Source organism: Crinia signifera, chromosome 7 (assembly GCF_055691185.1).
Source record: "Crinia signifera chromosome 7, ASM5569118v1, whole genome shotgun sequence".
In the NCBI taxonomy this organism is placed as follows: domain Eukaryota; kingdom Metazoa; phylum Chordata; class Amphibia; order Anura; family Myobatrachidae; genus Crinia; species Crinia signifera.
Window position 1 is genome coordinate 146,140,634 of NC_139223.1, and position 26,115 is coordinate 146,166,748.

The window sequence follows — 26,115 nt, forward strand, 5'->3', positions numbered from 1 at the left end:
TCAGCTGAGATTGCAGTATAGAAATATGGCAAATCAGCCAAATTCAACATCGAATGGGTATTAATACTTTAATTTGTAAATCTTAAAAAATGTCTTAGATCTTAGTACATTTTCCCCAAAGAAACAAGTGGAAACAAAACTGACCCAGGAAGGTGAGTGCCCAAAATCAGTATGTACTGTATTAATTAGCATGGACTGTATAGTCTTATGTATGACTATGACATGCAATATGACAGAGGATACAGATTCTATATACTAAGCATTGGTGAGAAATAAAGTGGACAGTACCATAAAGGATAAAGTACCAACCAGTTTCTGTCCCTTTTTAAACCGGTAAGGCTTGGGCCACACATTGGATTTTGCCAGTATGCACCTTTTTGTGTTCATGCAATGCATTTTACCAGGATGTCGTTTTTCGCAGTATTGAATTAGCATCGGGCTCTTTTTTTTTCTTTTCCAGTGTCTCACAACGTCGCCGCCAATGAGGGGGGCTCGTACTGCCGCCTCTGGGGGTGCAGACCTCCACCCCCGCTGGAGGACGACAAGGATCAATAACACAAGTTCCTCCTCTGCCGACCATATCTCAAGGGGAACACAATGCTGCACTGCGTGTTTGCCTTGAGATCCGATTATCCTGCCATCTGGTCTGACTCCTACCACAGAATCCTTTGGCTGCGGCCCCGCCACATATGTGTGGCTGGCACATAGGAGCCTGCGTTTTGACTCCTTATGGTGCAGCAGCGGGTCCCGATGAACAGGATCTGTTGCTTCACTATGGGTGGCACCAGCCTAACATGGCAGTTAGGAGCTGACTGGCTGATATTTTATCTCAATCCACTTTTTATTTTTCCAGGGCTTAGTACATACACCCCCAAATATGAGAAACGCAATTGTGCGGTTTGCTGATATTATTTACAACTTACAAGCAGTATCAGATTCTGAAACCTTCAGACTTCTTGTGGAACGCAACTGTATTTGTATTTTCTAAAGTGTTATTTTGTAGTTGCTCTTCTATCTCATTGTAAATTCATATCTCACTCAATGTTTCAAAAGCTATTCGTGGATCTCTTAGGAGCTGACACATATTAATAATAATGAGCCTATTTGCATATGATTGGCCAAAGCTTTTCAACTTCTAATAATGCTGCAATCTGCCTGTTAATGTATTTCCTGAAAATGGTATATCCTCTTTGCCGAGCTGCCACCTCTTTCAATATGAAGTATACTGCAAAACACATTTGGGAATTAATACAAATTTAAAATTAGAATAATGAATGCTTATCTCTGCATAAATCCTTCCATTCATTGGCAAAATCCCTACAATATGTAATGGGAATTCACAAGAATTATAGAAACTCATGTGAACCAGCATTTTATCTTCCTTGATCATTGAGTATGTATGATTTTATAATTTTACCCATGGCCAGATTAACAATGGGGTGGATAGAACTACAGCTCCAGGTGTGTGGGGAGGCACACACACAGTATGCCTCCCCAGTCTGCTCTTTTGAAAACCTTAAAAGTCCTGCTGAATTGGAACCTTCATTTTGGACATACACCTGAAACCTTTGAACTAAGTGTATGTTTGTTATCCACCTACTACTTCCCATGTTTCTCTGCACTACCTTATCACCTGATCCATATCACAGAACAACATTGAGGATAGATTGGAGTGAAGAGAGGGGTTTGACATGGAGGCCAGAAAGTAGGAGATTACAGTAGACCAATCTGGAGATGATTAGTGAGTGGTTGAGGGCCTTTGTAACATCCTGGGTGAGATAGGGCCTGATCCTTGAAATATTTTTGAGGTGGAATGGACAGGACTTTGAGAGGTGTTGAATGTGTGGTTTAAAGGAGAGAGAGGAGTCAAGAATAATTCCATGGCAGCCTACATGGTGGCTAGGGGAGATAGCTGTTCCATCAATAGATAGTGAGATTAACTCCCCTCTCTCAGCAAGTGGCTGTTTATTGGATATTATGATAAATGTCACATAAATATCTAATTTATATTTTGTGCATAACTATTATGTTTTCTAATACTTTCCTCTACTTACCGCCTTAATATTTAAATAGAGACATAAAGTTATTCGGACATTTGTTAATATATCATAAGTGATATAGCAATCTGTTTTGAGATTACAGATTGCTCCCTTTAAACAAGCTGTAAGATCACACACACAATCTATTATTGTCACACAAAGTCAATATAAGAAAAATAATATTACTACCTTCTGTTTTAGAGAATTCAGCTTTTCTTCTCTAAGATGGTCTCTCAACATCTCTTTATGTAACCGATCTTGTTCTACAGCAAACTCTCCCAGAGTGTACTGACGAATATTGTTGTGACGGCTAGACATGCCCAGTGTGCTTCCCCCTTGACTGGGCACACTTGTGAACCCTTGTCTCCTGGTGAAGTAATATACTGTGACGCAGTTGAATCGTACATTCTTGTCTCTCAGTCGTTTCTCTCTCTTCAAAATTGATGATGCTGAAAAAAAAAGGATTTAGGGGTTATTTCATAGGTCAGTCCACCTACAGTTGAACAAAACATGAAGTAATTAAAATGCATCCGTAAGACCTTCAACTCATTTATCAGTTGAGGTTTTGGAGCTTGTATTTGTTATAAATAAATATCAGCCGCATGACAATACCAGTGTTTAGTAGGGCAGAGCTGACCAGGGTTTATTATTTCCAACAAATGTCATTCGAATTTTCTCCAAACATGCATCATGCGATTTTTAACAGAAATGCATCCAAATGCATTGAAATTAGTATCAAACATGTTCAATGGCCCCAAAAGTCATTTTTGAGGCTGTACCACCCCCACTATCAACGCGAACCCGAAGCATGGCGAGCGGCGACGGTACGCGTCCCACAACCTTTTCATACCCCCACTATCCACGTCGGCGTGGAGTTGAGAATACAAAGTGTGATTTGGCACTACTGGGTAAAATCCAGCTTTTTCCAGGACACCAATCACGATAAATAAGGAAATGGCCTCACATGATAGTTAGACACCTTGTTCTTTCTCCTTTCGTTTTTTTTTTTTTCTCTCTCTTTTCCTTTTTCGTCTTCCTTATCTCTTTTCTTTTCACCCCTATTTACCAAGCGCCTTTATGCGCCCAAAGTCATTGATACTTGTGCACTATTATTATTCATACTTATAGTTTTTATTTTCGGACACATAATATAGATAAACACGGAGATGCACAAACCGATTATACTTGAGAACTGCTAACACCCTGTCGATTAGAAAGATACACTTAGTCAGAGGCAATAAGTTGCCAACTCACTTGCACTACGTACGTTACCACTATATGAGAACTGTCTACAAAGTATTGACGGATAAATTCCAGTAAGCGATCAACAATAATCAGGGATAGACCGGGGAAATTTTTTCCCTTTTTTTTTTTTCTTAAAAACGATGGACAACGACAATCCCCGCTCTGGACGGAGCCCACTCTTAATTTCTTCTTTTTCCTTTCTTTTGTAACCCCCACAACTTATGATCCCGGGTCCGGCCCCAATCCTTGCCACCTAAAATCGTGCCTACCCCGGCGCTGAGCAGTACAGTCCACTTTTAGTAAGCCTTTGTTTCCCTCCTTGTTGAGGAATTGGATCGCAAAAATTGTGTAAAGTTATATTATGAATTGTACCATTACATGTCGTATGTTTATACGTATAAGTTTTGCTGGTATAAGCATTGTAATTTGTAAAGTTATATTATGAATTGCACCATTACATGTTGTATGTTTGTTCGTATAATGTTTTGTAACTTTTTTGGGGAAAAAAAAAAGAAAGAAACCAAATAAAGATTTGAAGTAAAAAAAAAAAAATCGCATGCGATCGTATCTCATGCGATGCGATCGCATGCGATTTAAAAAAAATTGCATAAAAACTGCAAAACTCGCATCCCATCGCATGCCATCGCATGCCACCGCATGCCACTACATTCGGCATGCGATGGCATGCGATGGGAGCCATGAAAGTACACAAGTACCGCATGGTGTACTGTATGATAAAAAAAACTAGAATCTAAAAATGTTGTTGTGCTACATGATTCCTCCTGCCAATATTAAAGTAGAAAACCAGAAGCTTCTAGCAGAAGGACCCATAATACACCCTTATGTGCAAGTACTGAATTCAGACTAAATAAAACTGATCATTATGTTAAGGTTCTAATTAAAGTAGTTTACACTAAAGGCCCACATTCCTCTGCAATCAATTGCAGATAAATGTCCCAAGACATTGCAGATGTATGGGGCTTACCAATTGGCAATTCCAATCAAAAAGTAGCTAATCTGGACTTTTCAGTAATAACGTTTGGCGCAGATTTTTTTTCTGATAGGCCACAATCTCTAATTTGTTCTATCAATTGTTATGGGCGGGTCCAATCAAGCATCTACTGTAATGGCAGCGCTGGATCCAGAGGGGTCGATTTGATGTATAGGTTAGAAGTTATAGGTTGATATTTTAGCAAAAAAGATGCGATTTAGAAAATTGGGAATTTACTAAAGGCAGTATTCAATGACATTTATCGGCATGTGCAGAGAATCCTGTTTAGGATTCGCTGCACTGTCGCCGTGTTCCGGAAGGCCGGAGCCTTCGCTGCCACCCCTCGCTGTCACACTATTCAATGTCGCAGGGACTCGCAGCCCCTGACGTCGATTCTCCGCAGGGTGCCGGGGGACGGCGGCAGGCAGGGAGATGGAAGTCTCCCTGCCTGCCCCAGAATGTATGTGGGGGGGAGGATGGCTCCCCGGGACCCAGGCAGAGCTAGCAGGGGACTGGGTAGGGAGCCGCTAGCACTACTCCCGATCGTGCATATGTAATGATTGGGAGCAGTGAATATGTAATGAGCAGCTCTCGGCTCCTGGCCCCCTGCTGACTGTTATGTGTAAAAATATATATATATATTTTTAAATTAAATATATATTCATGTGCTGTAAGCACATGAATAAAAATAGCATGCCCCTTCAGATAATAAAATTCCTGATTTTTTTACACCAAATTTAAAAAAAAAAAAAAGTTTATTTAAAAATCTTTAGTGGTATCATCATGCATTTTGTTCAATGTGTACCCACTATATCATTAACAATGCAAGCTCCTGTGAGATCGTGTCAATGAGAAGCCAGCATTTGCTGCTGTATTCCAGGTGGGGTGTTTGTGTATGTGTCTACTGTTGACAGTCATTTTTGTTAGTGGGGGCCCCTACAACATTGTGTTGCCCATGGTCCCCCATTGGCCCTCCTGCTTGGCAGATACAAAAGTAATTATAAGCAACACATAATTGCAGCCGTATATAATATGCAGTTACACCTAGGCATTTTTGTCTGCTTTTATCAGAAAGTCTCCTAACTTTTTGTTGCAGTTTGTTAATAAATAAAATACTTTTTTTTCTCCATAATAGTTATCCAAATTTCATGTGCATAGTAAGTCAGAGATGCTAAACCAGATGCCTTGGGTGCTATGGGTTACAGAACATTTGTGCTTTTTGAAGTTAACCAAGGCTAAGGCTGGGGCACATTGCAATTTTTGGGCAAAAATACCCTTTTTATGTCAATTCAATGTGGAGTTTGTGTATTCTCCCCGTGCTTGCGTGGGTTTACTCCGATACTCCAGCTTACTCCCACAATCCCAATATATAGGTTAATGGCTCCCAAAAAAAATTAACCCTGGAATGTCTGTGTGTGCATGTACATGTGGTAGGGAATATAGATTGTAAGCTCCACTGGGGCAGGAACTGGTGTGAATGTCCAAATAATCTCTGTAAAGTACTGCGGAATATGTGTGCGATATATAAAAAAACTGTTAATAAAATTAATTAAGCATTTAATTCTATTAATGTATTACAGGTCGAGTATCCCGTATCCGAATATCCGTTATCCGAATTATTCCGAAAACCATACATTCCAGAAAGTGAAAAAAAATTTTTTTATAAAAACTCACTGGGGACATTTGTAACAGCATCACTGGGGACATGATATGTAACTGGCACTATATATGTGCAAGACAATGATTGCTTGGCATTCAAATTCAGTGCTGAGATAGTACACACATTTTGTTTCACGTTTTGAAACCTTGTTTTTTGAACAAATAAAATATATTTGTGTGTATTTTATGTGGTAATAAAATATATTTGTGTGTATATTGTGTTTATACAGCATAAATGCAAGATACTTCAAAATACATCATTGAAATATTAAAATATTCCGAAATACGGAATAATCCGTTATCCAAAATTCTCCTGGTCCCGAGCATTTTGGATAAGGGATACTCAACCTGTATAATATTGGAAAAGTTAAGTAGGGTCACAGTGACAAGGTGGAGCTTTCACCGGAGAAAACTGGCATCACTCTCTTTCCTGGCAATAGTCTATAATAGAGAGGAGCGTTATCTTTTTACCAAAACACCCGGAGATAGGGATTTCCTCTAGTTTACAAATAGGCCAGATAAAGACTTTGCAATGTAATTAGATATTACAAAATTAAAGAATAGTTAATAAAGCAATCTCTTGATGATCATTTTAATTTTAAAAACAGTAATTAGTTTCTGAGTTACCTTGAAGTAATTTGATGACTTAATTTCCCTATCTCAAACTGGATATCCCAAAGCAGGTTAAGACAAAACACAGAAAATGAATATTTAATTTGCTGATTCATACAGTATTGCCCTGTTACTAGCTACTATGAGCTCCATGTGTGATAAAGTGATGTAGAAAAGCCTAAATGTAAACAGTTTGTTTTAATCTCTCACAATGTGCTATTCACAGAACATCTGGAGGTAATAAAGCGTTCAACCATTTTTAAGCCTCTTGTTTCACATGGGTGACTGGATGACTGAAGAGGAAAAAGAAATGTGCACAAAATATAGGCCCTTATTCAGATCGGTGCGGATATTCCCGCATTCTTACGGAGCGGTCCGCACGCCACGGTGTTTTGCCGCATGCGGCCATCGTCCGTAGAAACGCCCACGTGTACTCCGCATTCGGACGGACTCACTCGTTAAGAACAGGGCGTGTTTACGGACGACATACAAAGCATGCGTGTGCGGGAGAAACACTCCGATTCGGCACGGTATCACAGAGTATTACAGAGTATGCTCGGGAATACCGCATCCGAACGGGAGCCAAGCGGTGCTACCGCACGTAAGCGGAGTATTTACGCCAAAAAACCCACTATGAACTATCTTCTGCAAAACATCACATGACCCACTTATTCAATTACCTAGCCTCATAAAAAACAGCTTATTTGGAATTGGAATCAATTAGATTCCAATATATCCTTACAAGCATGCCTAACACATGCATAGCCCACATTAACCCTTACAGCAATGTAAGTGCAATGGTTTCAATTAAAGCACTGACAAGCGTCCTATTAGTGAGTAATGAGTAAAGGAGTAGATTGTATTGGGTTCAGGTGTTAATGGTTGTAGTCATTAGGCGTACGTTCGCCTACCGCATGAACGAGTGGTGTCCGCAAAGCAATAGTACACTTGTGGACACCGCACATTTCAGCCCTTTTTGCTCGCGTGCATTCGGAGTGGTTTCCGAATGTACGCCCCCCAACATAAGTGTACTCCCCCGTGTCCGCCCATGTTTCCGCCCCGTTTTGCCCACTTTGAAACTACGCCCATGTGTCATTCCGCATGACGCCCATAATACGCCCCTATTTCCCGACTGATTGCGGTGACCAGTTTTGGACGGTCTTTGTCCGAACTGGTACCGAGTCAAGGCGTGGCACATGCGCGTAGCGTTCTACACGCATGCGCAGACGCCGTAAAGACGCAATCCGTAAGAACGCGGTAAAGTCCGCATCAATCAGAATAAGGGCCATAGTAAGGTCAAAGCAGGAATCCCGGGAGCAGTAGAATAATCATTCTTGCATAAAAGCGGTTTCATTAATAGACCCAATTAACATTTTTTTCTTTTGCAGACAACATAAAGACACCCTTCAAGAACCACACAGAAGCGATAAGAGGGAGGTAATTAGTGGCCTTGTAGAATGGGATGCTGTTGGCAATGATTGGCTAGGTTTTCCGGAAAGATATTTTTGAAAGTAAAATAGTGCAGACATGTGACTTTAAAGCCCCAAACAGATTCCTGGCACTATTACTTGAAAGCATTAACAGAGCTTCAGAGAGAGAGAGAGAGAGAGAGAGAGAGTGCGAGAGAGAGCAAGGGGGGGGGGGGGTTATAGAAAGAAAGTCTCGAGTGAAGAGATGAATGTAATTAGTTTGCAGAGAATTAAGCACACTGCAAGCAGATCAGCTGAGTTTATTTAAAGCATGTGAGGATGATATGCGTAACATTTGTTTCGGCTGCAGCATAAAAATTTAAACAGATATAAAAAGAATAAATAAGGAATTTTAAAAAATAAAGATGATTAATGCTTCTAGCAACATGTATAAAGGAGTTGAGGATTTCTGAAGACCTAAAAATAATCTGAATACAGCATAACGCTCAAAGCTCTTGAATCTGTGTACCAATGTTTGATCGTTTGGTATTCCTCCCAACTGTCTTTAGGCCTGGCACTCTTGATAATGGATGACTAGGGTGACTGGGAGTAATTGCACTGCGGCACACTGTCAAGTGCGGAGTCTACAAAGCATGTAGCATTGTGGGAACTGACCACGCTTTCAATTTGTCGCAACCATGGTCCCTGACTTGCTGTTGAGATCTCTGAGCTATTCTATAAGGGTTATTTTCTAATACTGTAGCAGCTACAGCAATAATCAGAAGTAATTTCTTGAATCACGAGGCCGTAGAGAAATTTTTATTGAAACATTTTAAATTGTGCCTAGCTGTCATTCCTAGGTTCAGTTATGTAGTGCACAGTTTTACTTTCTGCCGGTTGTCTACGTGTGATTGGCATTCACTTGCACTGGTTTTTCCCTCTTCTGTAAAAAATTTGATTTGGCCACCAACCCGAAGCACCACTGCAAGAGCCTCGTGGATACCCAGGGTGCCTAGGCACCTAGTTTGGAAGCCACTGACCTAATCCAATGAGTTATTTTCTCTGAGGCTCTATTTCTCTTCCAAAAACACAATGACATTGCTGCACACAGCAATGTGGTGAGGTTGCAGCACCCACTAACTAGATCTTTGTTCTACAGAACAGCAGTGAGTGAGACATGATGTCCAGTGCTCCAATTGGCAACTGCAAAACAAGTCTTTGAGATTGAGATATCCTATGGCAATCCAAGGGGTCTGTCCCTCAGGTCATTCCTATTACCTGTGCAGGTACAGACAAAACTGGTACATCATCTATGAAGAAACATCTATTCACCTTTTTAGGGACTATACTATGCACGTTTACTGTTGGATGCCATGGAACATTCATACCACTCTGTATAATTATTTCCTGGCACACATGAGTTAAGTCAGGAAGCCTGGCGCATCATGGCGCATTATAAACTGTGTTAAGGACGTTTTATTTGCACGGAAATGACTGAGAAGATGTCAAACCAGAACTGTCAAAGGTTGATCCCACAGCATGCTAAAATAATATTCCATCATGGACATTCCTGAAGAACAAGACAATTAAACCACCCTTTTTCTTCTTATCTCCCTATGTTCAAACAAAACTAGGAACTGTGACCCCACCCCTTTTTTCTGCTTATTAACCAATCAGCCTATAGCAACATCCCATGCAACTTTGATGAGTGGAATTTTGAATACTTGTTGAAAAGCCAAACAGATTATGTATGAAAATTGTTATATTACTGAATGACAAACTTATAAAATAAATAAGACTATTTGGAAAAGCATTATTGCCTTTTGTTTAAATTGTGCTGATATTTCAACCTTAAAAAGTAAATTGGTCGGTGTATTCCCAGATGGCTCAATTTACCTATTGACTCAAATCACCTTATCCCCAATCTGAGGCAAGACCAGATATAAGACTTTCTTTTTGAAACATCATATTGTCCCAGCCCTTTTTTATAGTTGCATTTTGATTGACAGAAATCATTCTAAAATAAAATTAGATGTTGTCGTTTTAAATTTGTCTAATTTTTTACTTACCAAGAGACAACTTAAGTAAAAAACTGGCTCATCTTACCCCAGTGGCCCTTATACAGCTTACCCTACTCTCCCCTATACCGGTGGCATCCTAAGGCAGGTGCGGGTGTCACCCACCGAGTAATGACAATAAAATGCTGTCTCCTGCTCAGTGACAAGAGGCAGGTGCTGCAATGTAACATTACATGCAGCACAGGGCTCCTATCACCATGTAGGAGCTGGCCCTGCAGACAAGGCAGTGTCTTGGGGAAACTGCATCTCCTGGACCGCCTGGAGTGATCTAAATGGGGGATGGTATGCTTAGCCATGCCCCCTTATGCTTAGCCACTCTGATGAAATCACACCCCTTATAGCAGCTGCAACGTTGATTGTTGGGGCAAGTGACACCACTGCCCTATACGGAAGCTTATGAAGGTATAGCAGAAAATTCATTATAAAGCTACTGTATTTCATGTTCAAAAGAGGCATGATTACGTACTTATGACTTCCTAACATCGCATAGTTTAGAACAGTGTCATAACAGCTCATATTCTTCATACTCTATGCTAAAGCATGGGTCTATTTATAATAAAATCCTTACATACAGTAAATACAATTATTATTATCAAATATTCAATTATTATGGAGTGACATTTTTTTTTTTAAACACAGGTGGTACTAATTTTTTCAATTCCCGGCCATTCTCGGCAGAACATGCCGGACTGCTTGTGAAGTCGAACACGTTCTGCCGAGATCCCTGTTTAATGCTGTCGGGGAAGACAGCATTGAATAGGGTCCTGCTGCTATTTCCTGCGTCGGGAATAGCGGCAGGAGATTGAATATCCCCCAATATATTGAGTTTAGAGACCATCAAGAACACGTTGTTCTGACTATTTTTAGTGTGTAAACCTAATAAATTAAAGACATCTCCTACATATATATTCCATCGGTTGTGCTTACACGGCAAATGCAATATATCTGAAAGAAATGTTGTCAATAATGTGCAGTGTGTGCGGAAGCTTTGAGAGTGTAAACAGAGATACGATTGGTGGCTCATGATTATTTGAACTGACATTCTTTTGATAGGACCAATGATTGTTTAGTGTGTATGTACTAGAGATGTGCATGGACCACTGTGTTTTGGTTTTAGATCAAAATTATCATTGTGTTTTGGTTTTGGCAAAACAACCCTCAAGTGTCTTGGTTCAGATCTAATTCTTATAAAAATCGATAAAAAAACGCTAAAATGATGTAACTTTTAAATCACAAAACCTGACAATATGATTTAAAATCTGAATTCCAAACCGTGGGAAGATCCCAGCAGGGCTTGGTTCAGATGGGTTCTCCTCTAGAGCTTTGGGCCAGAGTTTGGTTCACTTGGAGATCTGGACCAGGTTTTGGTTTGATTCCACAAAATTCTTGTGTATTCAGATTTCTGGAGAGCTGAACCACACATCTCTAGTATGTACAATACTTTAGGTTCTCAAATGTTAGAAAACTCATTAGATAGGTCTGAAGTTACATTGTTTAAGTGGGCACCCTACAGGTAGGGAATACTGGTTTAGAGTAATGTGAAACAAATTGTTCTGCTATGTGTTCCCCAAGATAGCTTTATTTCTTCTAAGCTACCAAACCTCAACTATACTGAACATTCGGAATGCTCTTTGCTACATCTGATAAAAATCCAAGTTAACATCTTGTCACATGCATTAGCTTCAGAAAAAAACCTTTGGGAGAGTAAACTAAAGGTTTAAATCCATTGAGACAAAAATATAGAATCTTGTTAGACAAGTTAGTAATTTGATATAATTTAAGATGTGTGAAGTACTCTTTGAGTACGATCTGAAGACTCCTCTGCAGCTTCCTTTTTTCTATTATTCTGATCATATTTATTAGCCTATTTCTAATCTTTGCAAATGACACAGATATTTGATAAGACTCAGAATCTGCTTTATTGGTCAGGTTTACTTGCGTATACTAGGAATTCGATTTGGATTGCAGTGCAACAGCCAGTTAGGTAACAAATAAACAGTGACAGTACAGATATACGTGTTTATTAAAAAATGTGTCCGTTTTTGTACATTTTCATCTTAAGCAGATTCGATTTTATAACATTATTATACTTACAGTAATTGCTTTGAATTTATTCAATAAGCCCAAACAGATGTGTTATAAAATATGCATTGATTCTAAGGAGAATCTACATCTACACTGGAGGCACTCACATGTTTGTATAACCCAAACATAGTAAAAGCCACATACTGGAGATAAAAATAGAAGTTGTATCACAGCCATTGCTAATTACAATCTGGAATGAGATAGTTTCATTTGATGATAGATGGTATAAAGGGATGGGTATGGAATTCCGGCAGGCAAAATGCTGACCCCAGCACCCTGTCTGCCTAAAATCCAGAAAGGTGCAAACTAAACTAACCCTAACCCTCCTACAGCCTAACCCTAATCCTCCTCTCCTGCAGCCTAATTCTAAACCGATCCTCCCTGCAGGCTAACACCTAACCCTCCTGCCCCGCAGCCTAATCCTACCCATCCCCCCTCCCTCCCACAGCCTTTCCCTAACCTTCCCCTGCATACTCGACAGGTGTCATGATTCTGGCACCGGTATTCTGACCACCAGGATCCTGTCCTTGAGAATGCCAACTCCATCTTTGCATAAATTCCCCCTCAGCTAACTGAAGAAGTCTTGATGAGTAAATGATATGCAATGGGGCTTGTGATTTGGACACCTTTATTTAAAATGGGTTCTCCCATGTTCCACAAGATAGATGGTTTTTATTCATTTTTGATACACGTTAAATGGCTTATGTTTTTTATGGAATAAATCCTTTTTAAAATATACTAGTACAGTATTTTCTTTTCCTCATTTTCATTCTGTTTTTACCCCTTTCCTTCTGCTACCAATTGTTCTTTTCCCTTTCCTCCAATCTCCCGCTGTTCTTTTCCCTGCTCATCCTTTATCTCAAATGTATTTCCTGCTTTCATCCCATCTCCCCATGTTCTCCCCCATTTCCTCCCATGCAAGTGGTGGTAGCAATTGGTGGCGTAGGTCAACTTTTTCTTCTGGTAAAGTGAGAGTGGGCTGTGTCTTGCATCTGCTCTATTGTTTTGCCCAAGTATTGTTCTTCTCTGTCCCTGCAGACCTGCAGGAGGAGGAAATCCAGAGGAGAGAAGACAATACACATTCAGGGGATGACTGCTGAAGTTGAAGGGGAGACCAACAGATGGACGCGATCAACTACCTGAATGAGGAGGTGAAGAGCAATGGATGCCTTTTTGTTTTGGTGGGAGACTGGAGGTGGGTAGACAGGCTGACACATTTGGAGAAGCTGTATCTGAGTAGCTGCTAGTGAAAGCTGTGCGGAGTAGGGGGGACCTCCCAAAAGCTGTCTACTATGCAACTGCTAGACACATGCTTAGCAGTATTACATTATAGATTACAATTTGTATCAAGAACACTTCTGTATCAAGCAATTTATGTAATTTTGTTACTTGTGTAGTTTCACGGCGGCAGCCCAATCTACGTTGTCAGCATAGCCCAATGGTTGTCTAGCATAGTAAGCGTACTGCAACCCTGCGTAGTGGGTTGGGGATTTTTCAGAAAATCACACAAGACTACATATTGCCCACTGGTTTTAAATGGTCAACAGGTGGAGACTGTTGATACTTTTACATTTTTGGGTGTTAATATATCTAAATATCTCTCATGGAGCACTCATATTAATATTGTCATCAAAAAGGCCCACCAGCATATGTTTTTTCTTAGGAAATTGCGCTTGGCTGGTATTAGTAAGAGAACTTTGGTGAACTTTTACTCATGTGTGATTGAGAGTGTTCTTACTTACAGTATTGTGGCATGGTTTGGTCCCTGCTCGGCAGCTGACCGTAAGTCCCTTCAGAGGGTAGTGTCAACTGCAGGTAAAACGATTGGAGTTGTCTTACCAAGTTTACAAGACATTTTTAAAGAGCGGCTTCTCTCAAAGACTAATAGTATCTTGAGGGATCCCACCCATCCGAATAATGATTTATTTTCTTTACTTCCTTCAAATAGTCGATATCGTTCAGTTTTATGCAAAACTAAACAATATAAGGAGAGTTTCTTTCCAGTGGCAATTCACACTTTAAATATTTTAAATGCTTAGGGTTAATCTATGCACAAATCCTGTAGTCAAGTGTTACCTTTTTTTTTAATGTCTCTGTTTGTATATTTGTATTGTTTACAATTTATTTTTGTTTAATGTTCATTGTATGTGGGCATTTTATGATAAATAAAGATTCTATTCTATTCTTAGTGTAGTCACCGTACTGTCCCCGGGAGCTGCAGCTCTGTCCCTGGCAAGCTTAGTGAGCGACTCTCACACAGTGCCGGTAACCGCCAGATCACCTGCGCTGGTGGACGCCGGCGGAGAGGGGATCATGCGGGCACCGGTGGAGAGGCGCTCCACCTGTATGAGACGCTTGTGCGTCTCAGTTCTTGTTCTTGTTCGTCTCAGTTAGTGTTGCCAACATAACAAGTGAAGAACATTCTATTGCTTGATGAGGCCAAGATTGAATTATTTCCAAAGGCCCATATACTCTAGACGATACCAGCCGTGGATGATATTGTGCATACACACTGAAAAGATATCGGTAAACTATATAACTTAGTTCAGTAATGTCACCAGGCCCGCTGATCATTCCAAATTGACCTGCACAGTATGTTCTTAAGACAATCATATTTAATGACGTGCGAGAGCACACATCGATAACGATATTGAGTGTACACACTAGATAAACCCCTTTTTGAGTGATATCTTTCACAATATCCTCTAGTGTGTATGGGGCTTTAGTCTATTGTTATTAAAGTTACTCTGCTGTTTGATGGATACTCCATATGGATCTGCACTCAACTTTGTTAAGTGCATTGTGAGTATACGCTTCATTTTATTTGTTACTGGTTTACCAGTACTGAATTATTTTCTTAATTCATGAAAATGCTAAATATTACATTTGGAGAAGTTCATTTATACCGCACATTTTTATCACTGTAATAAAATGGGAGTTACTGTATGATTGTTTTTACTGAAATTATTGTAAACAAAACACAGGTTCATACTGTACTTGTCCTTTTTGTTTTACATTTTTTTAATGAACAATCATTATCCTAATGATATCTAATGATTACCAGAAACAAAAGTTTTTATTGACTCAAAATCACTTAGAAGTGTTGCACTAACTACTCTATTACTTATCAGAAATTCAAAGCGCTCACATAACAATGGTAGTCCACTGTCTGCACAGCCTACCTGTGAAGGCAGGCAGCAGGCCACCATTTTCCAGCTCCCAACAGATTCGTGAGACATCACGCAGTTGCTGTTAACCACCCTGAAAACAGGCTGGACATGTGCCTCCACGCATTGTTGCCCACCCGGTGCCACATTGACACCCCCGCCGCCACTCAGACTGCAGTTCCATTTTCGAGAAAGCGACTGCAGTTTGAGGCCTCGCGCATGTGCCCCGAGGCATGCACTCATGTGCAGAATAGCGAAAATCTAAAATAGCGATAAATGACTTTCATTATCAAGCGTTGGCTTGGTGTCTCTGCTCCTTTACATGAATGTCCCAATGCTTCCTAAAACTAAACTTTTCTATAACAGAGCATCAACTTCTCTCTCCTCCACCTAACCCTCAAATATAGTTTATTTGTAATAACTCTTGGTGTCACCAACACATTAATTCCCTCTACCATTCAAGTCAAATCCCACCAAGAAATTATGGGGCAGATGTATTAAGCCTGGAGAAGAGATAAACTGGAAATAAAGTGGAGATAAGGTAAAAGGAGATAAAGCACAGCCAATGAACTGTGTTTGAAAATGACAGTTGGGAGTTGATTGGCTGGTGCTTTATCTCCTGTTACCGTAGCTCCAGTTTATCTCTTCTCCAGGCTTAATACATCTGCCCCATTGCTTCCTATCTGTCATCCATATATTTTAGCTTCCATTCATCTTCACAGCAAGACTGATCCTCCTCTTTCACAACACCACATATTTTGCTCCACTTTCAAAATCCCTACTTTGGTTTCTTGAGTCTTTTAAAATCATTACACACAAAGCTCTCAACTCATCCCAATGTCACAAATTTCATCTCAAAAGAATCTCAGTCTAGTTCTCAACTCTGATGAGCACGTCTCACTCCTTACTCCAACACTTCTATGCTGCTACCTACTTATGGAATTTTATATCATGCCCAATTAGACTTTCTCATATATATATCAAATATTTAAACACTCCCAGAAAGTATGTCTTTTTCAAAGCTTAGCCTACTTCCACGTATGCTACACATACTGATAAAACACCTTCAAAGTATTGCAAAATCCTATCCGGACCACACTTGCACTAGCTATACTGTACCAACATCCAAATAAAATGAATGCTTTTTTCATGAGCAGCTCTGTCAAGACACAGGTACTAGTGGACATGAAGGGTTTGGGGGGGGGGGGGTGACACAGGTACTGGTGGACATGAATTGTTGGGGGGGGGGGTTGACACAGGTATTAGTGGACATGATAGTGCTCAATCCTGGTGTAAACGTGAATTGTGTCTAGCAACACTTGGAGGGGGGGGGGGGTGTTTATTGCTTCCATGGGTGTATGGTTATGTGTACCAAAGGAATACAGTGCGGGAGTGGCACATTTACCTTGACTTTTGCTCATATGCTCAATGTGCAAAGCAGTACCTACAGTTTGTTTAAAATGTTGCTTGTTTTCCCAGTTTTATACTGTGATGTGTTCCAGACTGCCCAATGCTGTGGCTCCTTCCACAAACAAAAAAACAAAAATAAAACCAACAAATATTTAATGGCTGAATGCATCATATCCTATGCTCAGGTGTAGAATTTTTTGAAAATTACTGTATTTTTCACTCTATAAGACGCACATGAGCATAAGATGAACCTAGTTTAGAGAAGGAAAACAGGAAAAAAAATATTCTGAACCAAATAGTGTAATGCCTGCTCCTCCCCTCCCCTGGTACTTGTATGCCCGCTGCCTGCTCCCCCCCTCCCTGGTACTTGTATGTCCGCTGCTCGCCACCTCCCCTTCCCCTGGTACTTGTCAGCAGCTCACAGAGGTCCGGGTAGCGGGGATCATGCAGTGTGATGTGTGGTTTGTTCGGCGAATGGGATATCACCAGCTGGGTCCCTGCGGCCGCTGGGAACTACTAGTTCCCAGCGGCCGCAGGGACCCCACCGATGATATCCCATTAGCCGAACAGACGCCACAGCACACTGCATGATCCCCGCTGCCCGGACCTCTGTAAGCTGCTGACAAGTACCAGGGGAGGGGGGGATTGGGAAGCGGGCATAAAAGCAGGGCAGGCGACAGGGGGGGTCAAAGGGGACAACTGTACCGGGCCCCAAGCTTGTGAGGGGCCCCAAAATTTTGAGGGGCTCATGGGCTGTAAGCATTGCTGTGACAGTGCAGTGCCTAGCAATGGTTTATAAAGGCACCCGCCTGGATTTCTGTAAGAGTACTTACCCGGTCCCCCCTCCAGTATTAGTGATTATAACTTATGTTTCTTTTGTAACAATAAAAAAAAACACAATTAATATGCAGTATACTAAAATGTTCTACTCAAGGGCATGTGGTTGGGGGGGGGGGGGGGGCAGAGATATCAGTGTACCGGGCCCCAAGATTTCTGTGTACTGGGCCCCAAGATTTCTGTTGCCAGCCCTGCATGCAAGTACCAGGAGAGGATGTGCCAGCATCCTAAGATGCTGGCACAGCAGCAGCATCCAGGAGTTTTCTGCACGTTTTTTTTTTTTTTTTTGCAGTATTCGCTCCATAAAATGCACACACTCCCCACCCCACCCTTTTTTTGGAAGAAAAACTGTGTCTTATGGTGCGAAAAATACGGTATTGTTTACCAACAGTATCCATGCAAAAGAATGCTATTTGAGTTGTATAGCTATAATTATTTTTAAGGAAAATATTGTGAGAATACTTATAAATGAACTGTGTTGTTTTTATTATTATTATTCTTATTATTATGATTTTAATTATTATGATGTATAGCTTTATTTGAATATACACAATATATTGTGTTTATTGGTAGTCTAGTAACTCTAAATTAATCTGTTTGCATTACATAAAGTAAGAAATCAATACAAAAAATACTGCCAGAGTGTCTTATAGGGGTTTATTCTAGTTCATTCTTTCTGACAAAATCCTTCTTAGATGGACAAAACCATGTGCACTGCAGGGGGGCAGATGTAACATGTGCAGAGAGAATTAGATTTGGGTGAGTTATTTTGTTTCTGTGCAGGGAAAATACTGACTGCATGATTTTACACTTCAATATAGATTTCACTTTGAAGAAAAACCTTACCCAAATCTAATTCTCTCTGCACAAGTTACATCTGCCCCACCCGCAGTGCACATGGTTTTGTCCATCTAAGAAGGATTTTGTCAGAAAGAATGGACTAGAATAACCCCCATAGAGACACACATTGTTCAGAACACATTCCTGGTTCTCAGGTGTGTTATACTGTACTAGAGTGGCTAATTGATATGGCTTAACATAGATTTAATAAAAGATGAAAATGTACAGATGCAAATCATTGAATGTTGCTGTAAATAAAATGTGTATGTCAAAGTTCCTTGGAATCTCCTATAAAATTGGATTACCACTCTTTGTGCTCTAAAGCAGTGCTAGGTTATTGTAAGTGTCTGCTATGACTTGTCATCCCTGTCAAATAACCTCATATTTGCTTTATTCCTCAGGCAAAATGGTGCTATTAACATTCTATTGAAGGCTACAATTACTCCTTTGTGAATGCAGTGCTATTGCAACCAAATCTATGGGCTCATTGATCCCAATGTAAATGAATCAAAGAATGGAAAGGCGACACCAAAAAGCTGCATTCTGTTTTCTAAAAAAACTGTGTACATTGGACACCCATTTACATAGAGATCAAGGGTCCTAAAGTAGCACAGCATGTGTACAAAACCTTGGACTTTTATGCTCTAAAATTTGATTTGCATCTTAACATGTCAATCACGTGTAAAAATGTATATCTGTCAAACAGTAGTTGCTGTTCAGCAGAATACTGGACAATTCTCCATCTGCCTCAATTAATTTATCTGCATTAAAAACATTGGGAAATTAATAGCTTTAAAAAAAAAATAGAGGCTAAATTTGCAAAAAAAAATTGTTTCAAATAAAAGCCAATCCCTATTTCAAAATGTTTTAATACAAATTACAGTATATAATAAACATTAAATTCACATTTTACAGCCAATACTGTGAAACTAAATATTCTACCTTCTGCCACCTTCATAAATAAAAAGATCTTTTATTGTGGCTTTAGTATAAATGTATAATTGAAAATATCCCTGTAAATACAAATTTATGAAGCCTTGTTATGTTTAAAACTAAAAAATAAGCTAATTTATTAAAATAATTAGATTCTGCACCCTCTTAATCAAATACATAAAAGTAGTAGTCTCTCTTTTTGTTAAAAAAAGGAAATCAATAGTTCCCTAACTCATCCCGTATCTTTTCTTTTTCTTGAATATAATAATATAGTCCATTGGGAATTGTAAAAAAATCAATAAACAAATAAAAAACCCACAAAGCACTATAAATAGTAAAAAAAAGTGTCTGGCCAATCAGGAACTGTGTCTTTTCTTCAAGATAAGATAAAATCAGGGGATTATACTTACAGTATAAAAAAATTTAAAAAATTTGGAAGATCTGCATGTGCACAAACATGTGCAGCTTCTTCTTTTTTTTGTGTGTGGACATACCCAGAACAAATATGCATATATTACACTACCCAACTGGGTGTGCATCCAACTTTGGCATCAGGCCCACTGTTTTTGTTTTGTTTGGAATCCTAAAAATATAACTCTTTTTATTAGACTGATCATTTTAAAGACTAGGCGGTAAACTGTGTGTAGTCAGTTAAGTGCTGTTAGTTTAATAACATGTTCACGGGGTCAGCTGTAGCAAAATCAAACTGTTATTATACAGTAATAATCCATAAACTTTGTCCATATTAGCGCTAAATATTTTTGGGGGCTTATATGATGGCACAACTACTGAATGAATGCACAAACACTGCTCAGAAAAATTATATAATATTAATACTTTCTAACAATGCCTAAAAACAAAGGCAGACCTTGAGATTTGAAGAACTGTGCAAACCCTGTTTTTATAATTAGTTTTTTTATTATTCTGTTTTTGGACAGATAAGGCAAGCTATATTTATATACTCATATGGAGAGGCTTTTCTCCAAGAAATTGCTGGCTTATAATACAGAGACTGAGACTATCTGCATGAGCCAAGCTGTAGCGGATGCCAAATGCTGCTTGGCGATTGGCAGGCTGCCACTAAGCTCCGCAGAGAGTAAACTGCCTCACTTGCATTTATAGAAATATTGCTTTGTACATTGCATGTTCCGTGTGAAAGAACAACACCCAGAATCAAATTTTTACCCATTGCAGAGATTAAGAATTTCATATACACAAAAAAGAAACACCTTTAACAATAAAATGGCTCTACGATAGTTGGTCACAGGCCTTCTATTTTAGAAGAGAAAATAAGATATTTTAGATAGACTCATTGGGATACAAAATAAAATAAGTCAATTATTATACAATATTTAAAAAAAAATTGGTTGTATTTTGTCAATAGGCTTAGTGCTCAGACACTGCGGTTGTTGTGGCCTCACAAAGATGCACTATGCCATCTCTGATTTTAATGAGCATGTGATTGAATTGGATGAGGGCACTGTCCATTTATTTGCCAAATTAATGAAAAAGAACACTTTATTGGGGAACCCCTTTAAATGCATGCAAAACTAACCCTTTGGTCAGTATACAATACTGGGGTGCGCTGTGACAGCGAGCAGGGCTGCCTGCTCACTGTCACAGCTCGTAGGGTCAGTATTCAGCTGACCCCCTGCATACATTGTTTCCCCCTTGCTCTGTTTTTGGAGGGTGTGGTATAGGGGTCCGACAGTTGGGATCCTGACAGGCATTATCCCGACTGGCCGGACCCAGACAGCATGGCGAGCGCAACAAAGCCCCTTGCGGGCTCGCTGCACTCGCCATGCTGCGGGCACCTATTCTGTTCTCCCTTTGGACCCCCACGAGGGATAAATAGCCAACGGTCATCGGGAACCCGGCTGTCGGTGTTTTGACAGTCGGGTTCCCGACGTCGGGTGAATGCTGTTGGGACCCCGTCCGGCACCCGTTTTTGAGCAAGGGGGAAACAGCGTATGTGGCTGCTAAAACAGCAAGAATTGCGGCTAAATGCAGCGGGCTCCTTGCAAGCCCGCTGCATTTAGCTGTTTGGGGTAATCCTCCCTGTCCTCTCACAGCAAGGATTCCCCGGAACATTGAATAGGGTGAACGGCCACTGCGGGGGTTAAATAGCGAGGATCGCTTGTTTTCAGCGGTCCCTGCCTTTAACCCCCTCACCGGCCGCATTGAATATACCCTTGTCTTTTGAAGACAACTTATATATTAACAACCATGTTTATTAATTATGAAATATTGATGTAGACAACAAAATTGCTGCCTACACTATGTAAAGAAAACCCTATTGGGGTTCCTCTCGTAATGATCCAATATGCATTCATCTACTTTGAATAAGGAACATTATATGACTATTAGAGGACAAAGCAAAACCCCACATACGTGTAAAATGACTGGAGTTGGATGGATTGACGCTGTCACTGCTGTCTGCACTTTCACTGCTGGAAATGTCATCATCTGATTCTTGGACAGAAGAACACGGTGATGATCCATCTACTTCTTCAAACTTCCTCTTTAAAATTCCACTCATAGCTGCAACACTATCACATCTACCTGGAAAGAGAGGATGCAGATTCTTGTTTTATTGACATATTTTTACCAGACTCATTCAAACATATTTGGCTGCTATGATTAAGGGAATTGATCATATAAACGTATTAAGCAATGCTGTTAAAATTGTTATGTAGAAACAGGCTCGGACTGGCCTGGGGGGGAACCGGGGGATTCCCCGGTGGGCCCCTGTCATCTAAGACCCCGCCCACTTTTACAGTGGGGCGGGGCCTAACGCTTCCTATGCCGCCGGGTAGTCAATAGCTAGCGGATGACTTACCCGGCGGCGGGCAGGCAGCTGGAGGCGGAGGGTGGGGGGCGTGCAGCTGGAGGCGGAGGGTGGGGGGCGTGCAGCTGGAGGCAGCGGGGCGGGCAGCTGGAGGCGGAGGGTGCGGGCAGTGAGACGTGCTGCTGCCAAGTAAAATTCACGTCTCACGCTGGACCGCTAGCCAATGGGCGCTTGCGGTCCAGCAGCCAATCAACTGGTGGCTGCTGGACCGCAAGTGCCTATTGGCTAGCGGTCCAGCGGGAGATGTGAATTTTGCATAGCAGCAGCACGTCTCTCCCTGTCAGTCTTTCCCAGACACAGCAGGGAGCGGGGGACTCAGGGGCCGGGCCCAGCACGCAGCACGCAACACAGGCAGGGGGAGAGGTGAAGTGAGCAGCTAACCGGCGGCTGGCTCACCCACTCACCCTGCTGCAAGCTGCACCCACCCACCCTGCTGCAAGCTGCACCCACCCTGCTCCAAGCTGCACCCACCCACCTACCCACCCTGCACCCATCCACCTACCCACCCTGCTGCACCTACCACAATTAGAGATAGAAGATCTCCCATCCACTCAAATTATTACTAGATCTTCCATATCTTTAAGATAGACCATGTTCTTTAGATTAAAAAAAAAACTTAAATTATAACCAAATCCAGATTGTTTGCACAATTTCAAGATAAAAACCCCACAACGATCCATGTTTTAAAGGGACCATGGACCTTATTCAGGTCCATACACTCCCATGCGAGTTCGCACAGGAGCGTGATGTTTCCTTAAAGCGCATGCGCATTTATGTGCATGTGCTATGTGTGAGTGGCCATGGCTAACAGTCTTTGCTGGGCACTTGCACACAACAGTGCGGGTGGGGGGTGGGGGGCTGCGGGCCGGGGGTTGAGCCCATGGGAATGCCCAGTGTTTTATGGGCGTTCCCATGAAAATGCTGGTCATTCTCATGCTTATGCACCAGTGACGTGGGTGCCGGGGCAGGCAGCTGACATCAGAGGATGTTATTAGTTTTCACATCATTCCACATCATTCGATGGTTGGCTGAATCGCCCTGCAAAAGGGGGGGGGGCAGCCTGTGCGAGCGGCAGACGGGCTTAAAAAGACGTGTAGCGATGCGAAATTCACACCAGAATAACCTCCCATATCCAGGCCACTAACTAGCATCAGTTTTATAGTCTCTGGTCTTTCCGAACAATGATACTAGAGACATTAGGACTATTTACAAAGTACACTGTGCAATATGTACTACTTAATGCTTTAAGTAAGCATTTGTTGGGTCTCATTCGTTAAATTGGTATGTTGGGGAATTTTATATAAACATTACAGTGTCCAGTAAATAATGTCTGAATGCTTCTCTCAGAAGACAAAGAAGTTCTGACATTCATGACAAAGCAAGTTAATGCAACACCCTCTATAACCAGTGCCAAATTAAATACTTTTGAAGTCCCCAGGCAGTCAAAATCTCGGGCCTCGTTAGCAAATTATTAACTCAGCCCCCCCCCCCCCCACACACACACAAAATATTTCCTTATAAGTTTTTAATTTTTCCAACCAAAAGTGTATGATCTACAAACAGAAATGTTAATAGTCTATGGTTTATGTACTTTGAGTTGTTAATGGGTACATTACACTAATACAGTATTATTCCTACAGAGTCTTTAAAGATCAATCAATATTATTTTGATCCCTTGTCCCTGGGTCCCTAAAAGATGCGGGGCTCATAGGCCAGTGCCTACTCCGTTCATTTGGTAAACCACGCACTGGCTAGAACATCAACAATACTAGAATACTTGCTTCAGACTTAATAGTTTCTTGGGGAAAAAAGCAAAATCAACTCATTCACCGCTTAACACGATCCACCAACTTGTAGCTGTCTACAGCTTAAATGAATCAACTATGATACTCCTACTACATAGAATATACAGTGCAGTGGTCATTTTTTATTTAGTTGTTTAATAAGATGTGAGGACCAAGGGCCACTCATTACAATGTCTCCCTGTCTTTCTATCCTGTTGGTTCATAGAAACTCTTCATGTATCGGGAGGATATGTTGACACCATATGGTTGACATGGTCAAAAGGTCAACATGGTTAAATGGTTGACATGACAACGGTCAACACATGAAAAGTTTAGCATGAGTTTTTTAGAATTTTTTTCTATTTAAACTTTTTCATAATTTATCATCCACATGACTCCCATTGGGAATGGTGAACCATGCCCGAAGTATGGCGAACAAAGTAAGCCATGCAATACATTAAATTAGGGTTCATGTACTGAATTTTACAAATTTACACCCCAAAAAACCACATCGACCATTTTGATGTCAATCTTTTGATTATGTAGATCTTTTGTCTATATGGAGCTTGTGTCTGTCAACCTTTTGGGGTCAACTTAGACACTGTCGACCTATTATACCACACCCTATTCTACAGACTGACCTTTAACCCATAGCATCACCCACCTCACCATCTCCTTACCCTTTTCTCACCACTCCCTACATAAGAGCACATGAAATAAATTTCCCGGGTTATCGACTAATTCAGTCTACTTGCGATATCCTTTTTGTGTCCTTGTTATCTACACTTTTTGTATGTAAGTGTATAATCATTATCATGTGCATTAGTTTGATCTTGGACATTTTAACCCCCCCCCCCCCCCCCCCCCAGAAAATGCCAAACAAATATATTCATAACTGCATTAGATAGCAGCTTAAAGTGCTGCACCTGACATTAAAGGGGATAGAAACATGATTGGGTGGTACAGTAGGATCAATTGCAGCAGAAACATCATGTGGCCAGTGAATGTGAGCTGGTCACATGATGTTTCTTCTGGTCCTCATGCCAACTGTTACACAATTTGATGTAGCCAGGGTTTTCTCATCATCTCATCCAAATACAAAAAAAAAAATACAAAAAATTCAATTTCCATGTATTTTGTGTGTAATTAGAGGTAACGGTAATGGTTAGGCCGCAATTAGTGTTAAAGTTAATTTTAGAACAAAAATTGTGGATTTCAATGATGTCAAAATATTTTTTGACATCCTTCATCCTTAATGACATTTTGTGTTGATACAGTGAATGCTGACATATAGGGGGAAATTTAATAGGATAAAAAATTCAGAAAGTGAGAGATTTGGCAAGAAATCTCCAGATTTTTTAAAGCGGCAATCAAACCAGTTTGATTTTGCAGTGTAAATGATTGCTGCTTTAAAAAAAAAAATCTGGAGATTTCTTACCAAATCTCTCACTTTCTGAATTTCCCATCCTATTGAATTTCACGCATTATGTCACACCCAATACCAATCTGAAGGCCCTGATCTAACCCGTGGACTGGTTTGCCTCATGCCGTGAATGATGGAAATGCCCTTGTTATTGCTGCTTATAGCAAAGACTGTGTGAACTGGTGTTCTGATTTGTAGTGAGGTGGTAAAAGGAAGTCTATAGGCCCCCATACACTAGTACAATATTGCCATTTTTCACATGAATTTGACCCATCGGACTGATAAATCTTGTGAAAACTGCCATATCGTATGTGATGAACCTCCAATTCTGATCCGATGCATGGTCCAGTGTGCATCGGATCTGATTCGGAGAAAGTCATGGCTGCCGCAAGAATTTGTTGTATCCTGCAGCCATGACTTGGATCACATACAATACATCATATGCGATACCTCTGCGTAGTGTATGGTACCTACTCTTGGGACCTACTCTCACAAGGTATCTAAATACAAAAAAAGCCAGAGGTTTTCTCACACTCCAGCCAATCAGCAGCAAGTCACTGTGAATGAGTATTCACTTACATCTCAGTTCATTAGGATAAATATTTTTATGAAGCCATTTGAAATTAGAAACTGGTTTCTTTTGTGTTGGTAAACAAATAGCAGAATTGCACTGGTGATTCCTTCAACTATCTGTCCGCTATAAAGTCCATCTACAGGCACCTAATTTATGGCTCTTATTCTGGTTCACTGACAAA

General features: G+C 40.6%; 1 protein-coding gene across 2 annotated transcripts in view; it reads right to left on the bottom strand.

The window, feature by feature from the left end:
- Positions 1 to 26,115, bottom strand: part of CSRNP3 (cysteine and serine rich nuclear protein 3) — a 144,587-nt gene that overhangs the window by 26,308 nt on the left and 92,164 nt on the right. For both annotated transcript variants that reach the window (XM_083153919.1, XM_083153918.1), the window contains exons 2-3: positions 21,697 to 21,867; positions 2,229 to 2,488 (exon numbers count right to left, since the gene is read on the bottom strand). In XM_083153919.1, the coding sequence (XP_083010045.1) occupies positions 2,229 to 2,488; positions 21,697 to 21,844 (408 nt within the window). In that variant the 5' untranslated portion in view covers positions 21,845 to 21,867. The remainder of the gene's footprint in view (positions 1 to 2,228; positions 2,489 to 21,696; positions 21,868 to 26,115) is intronic.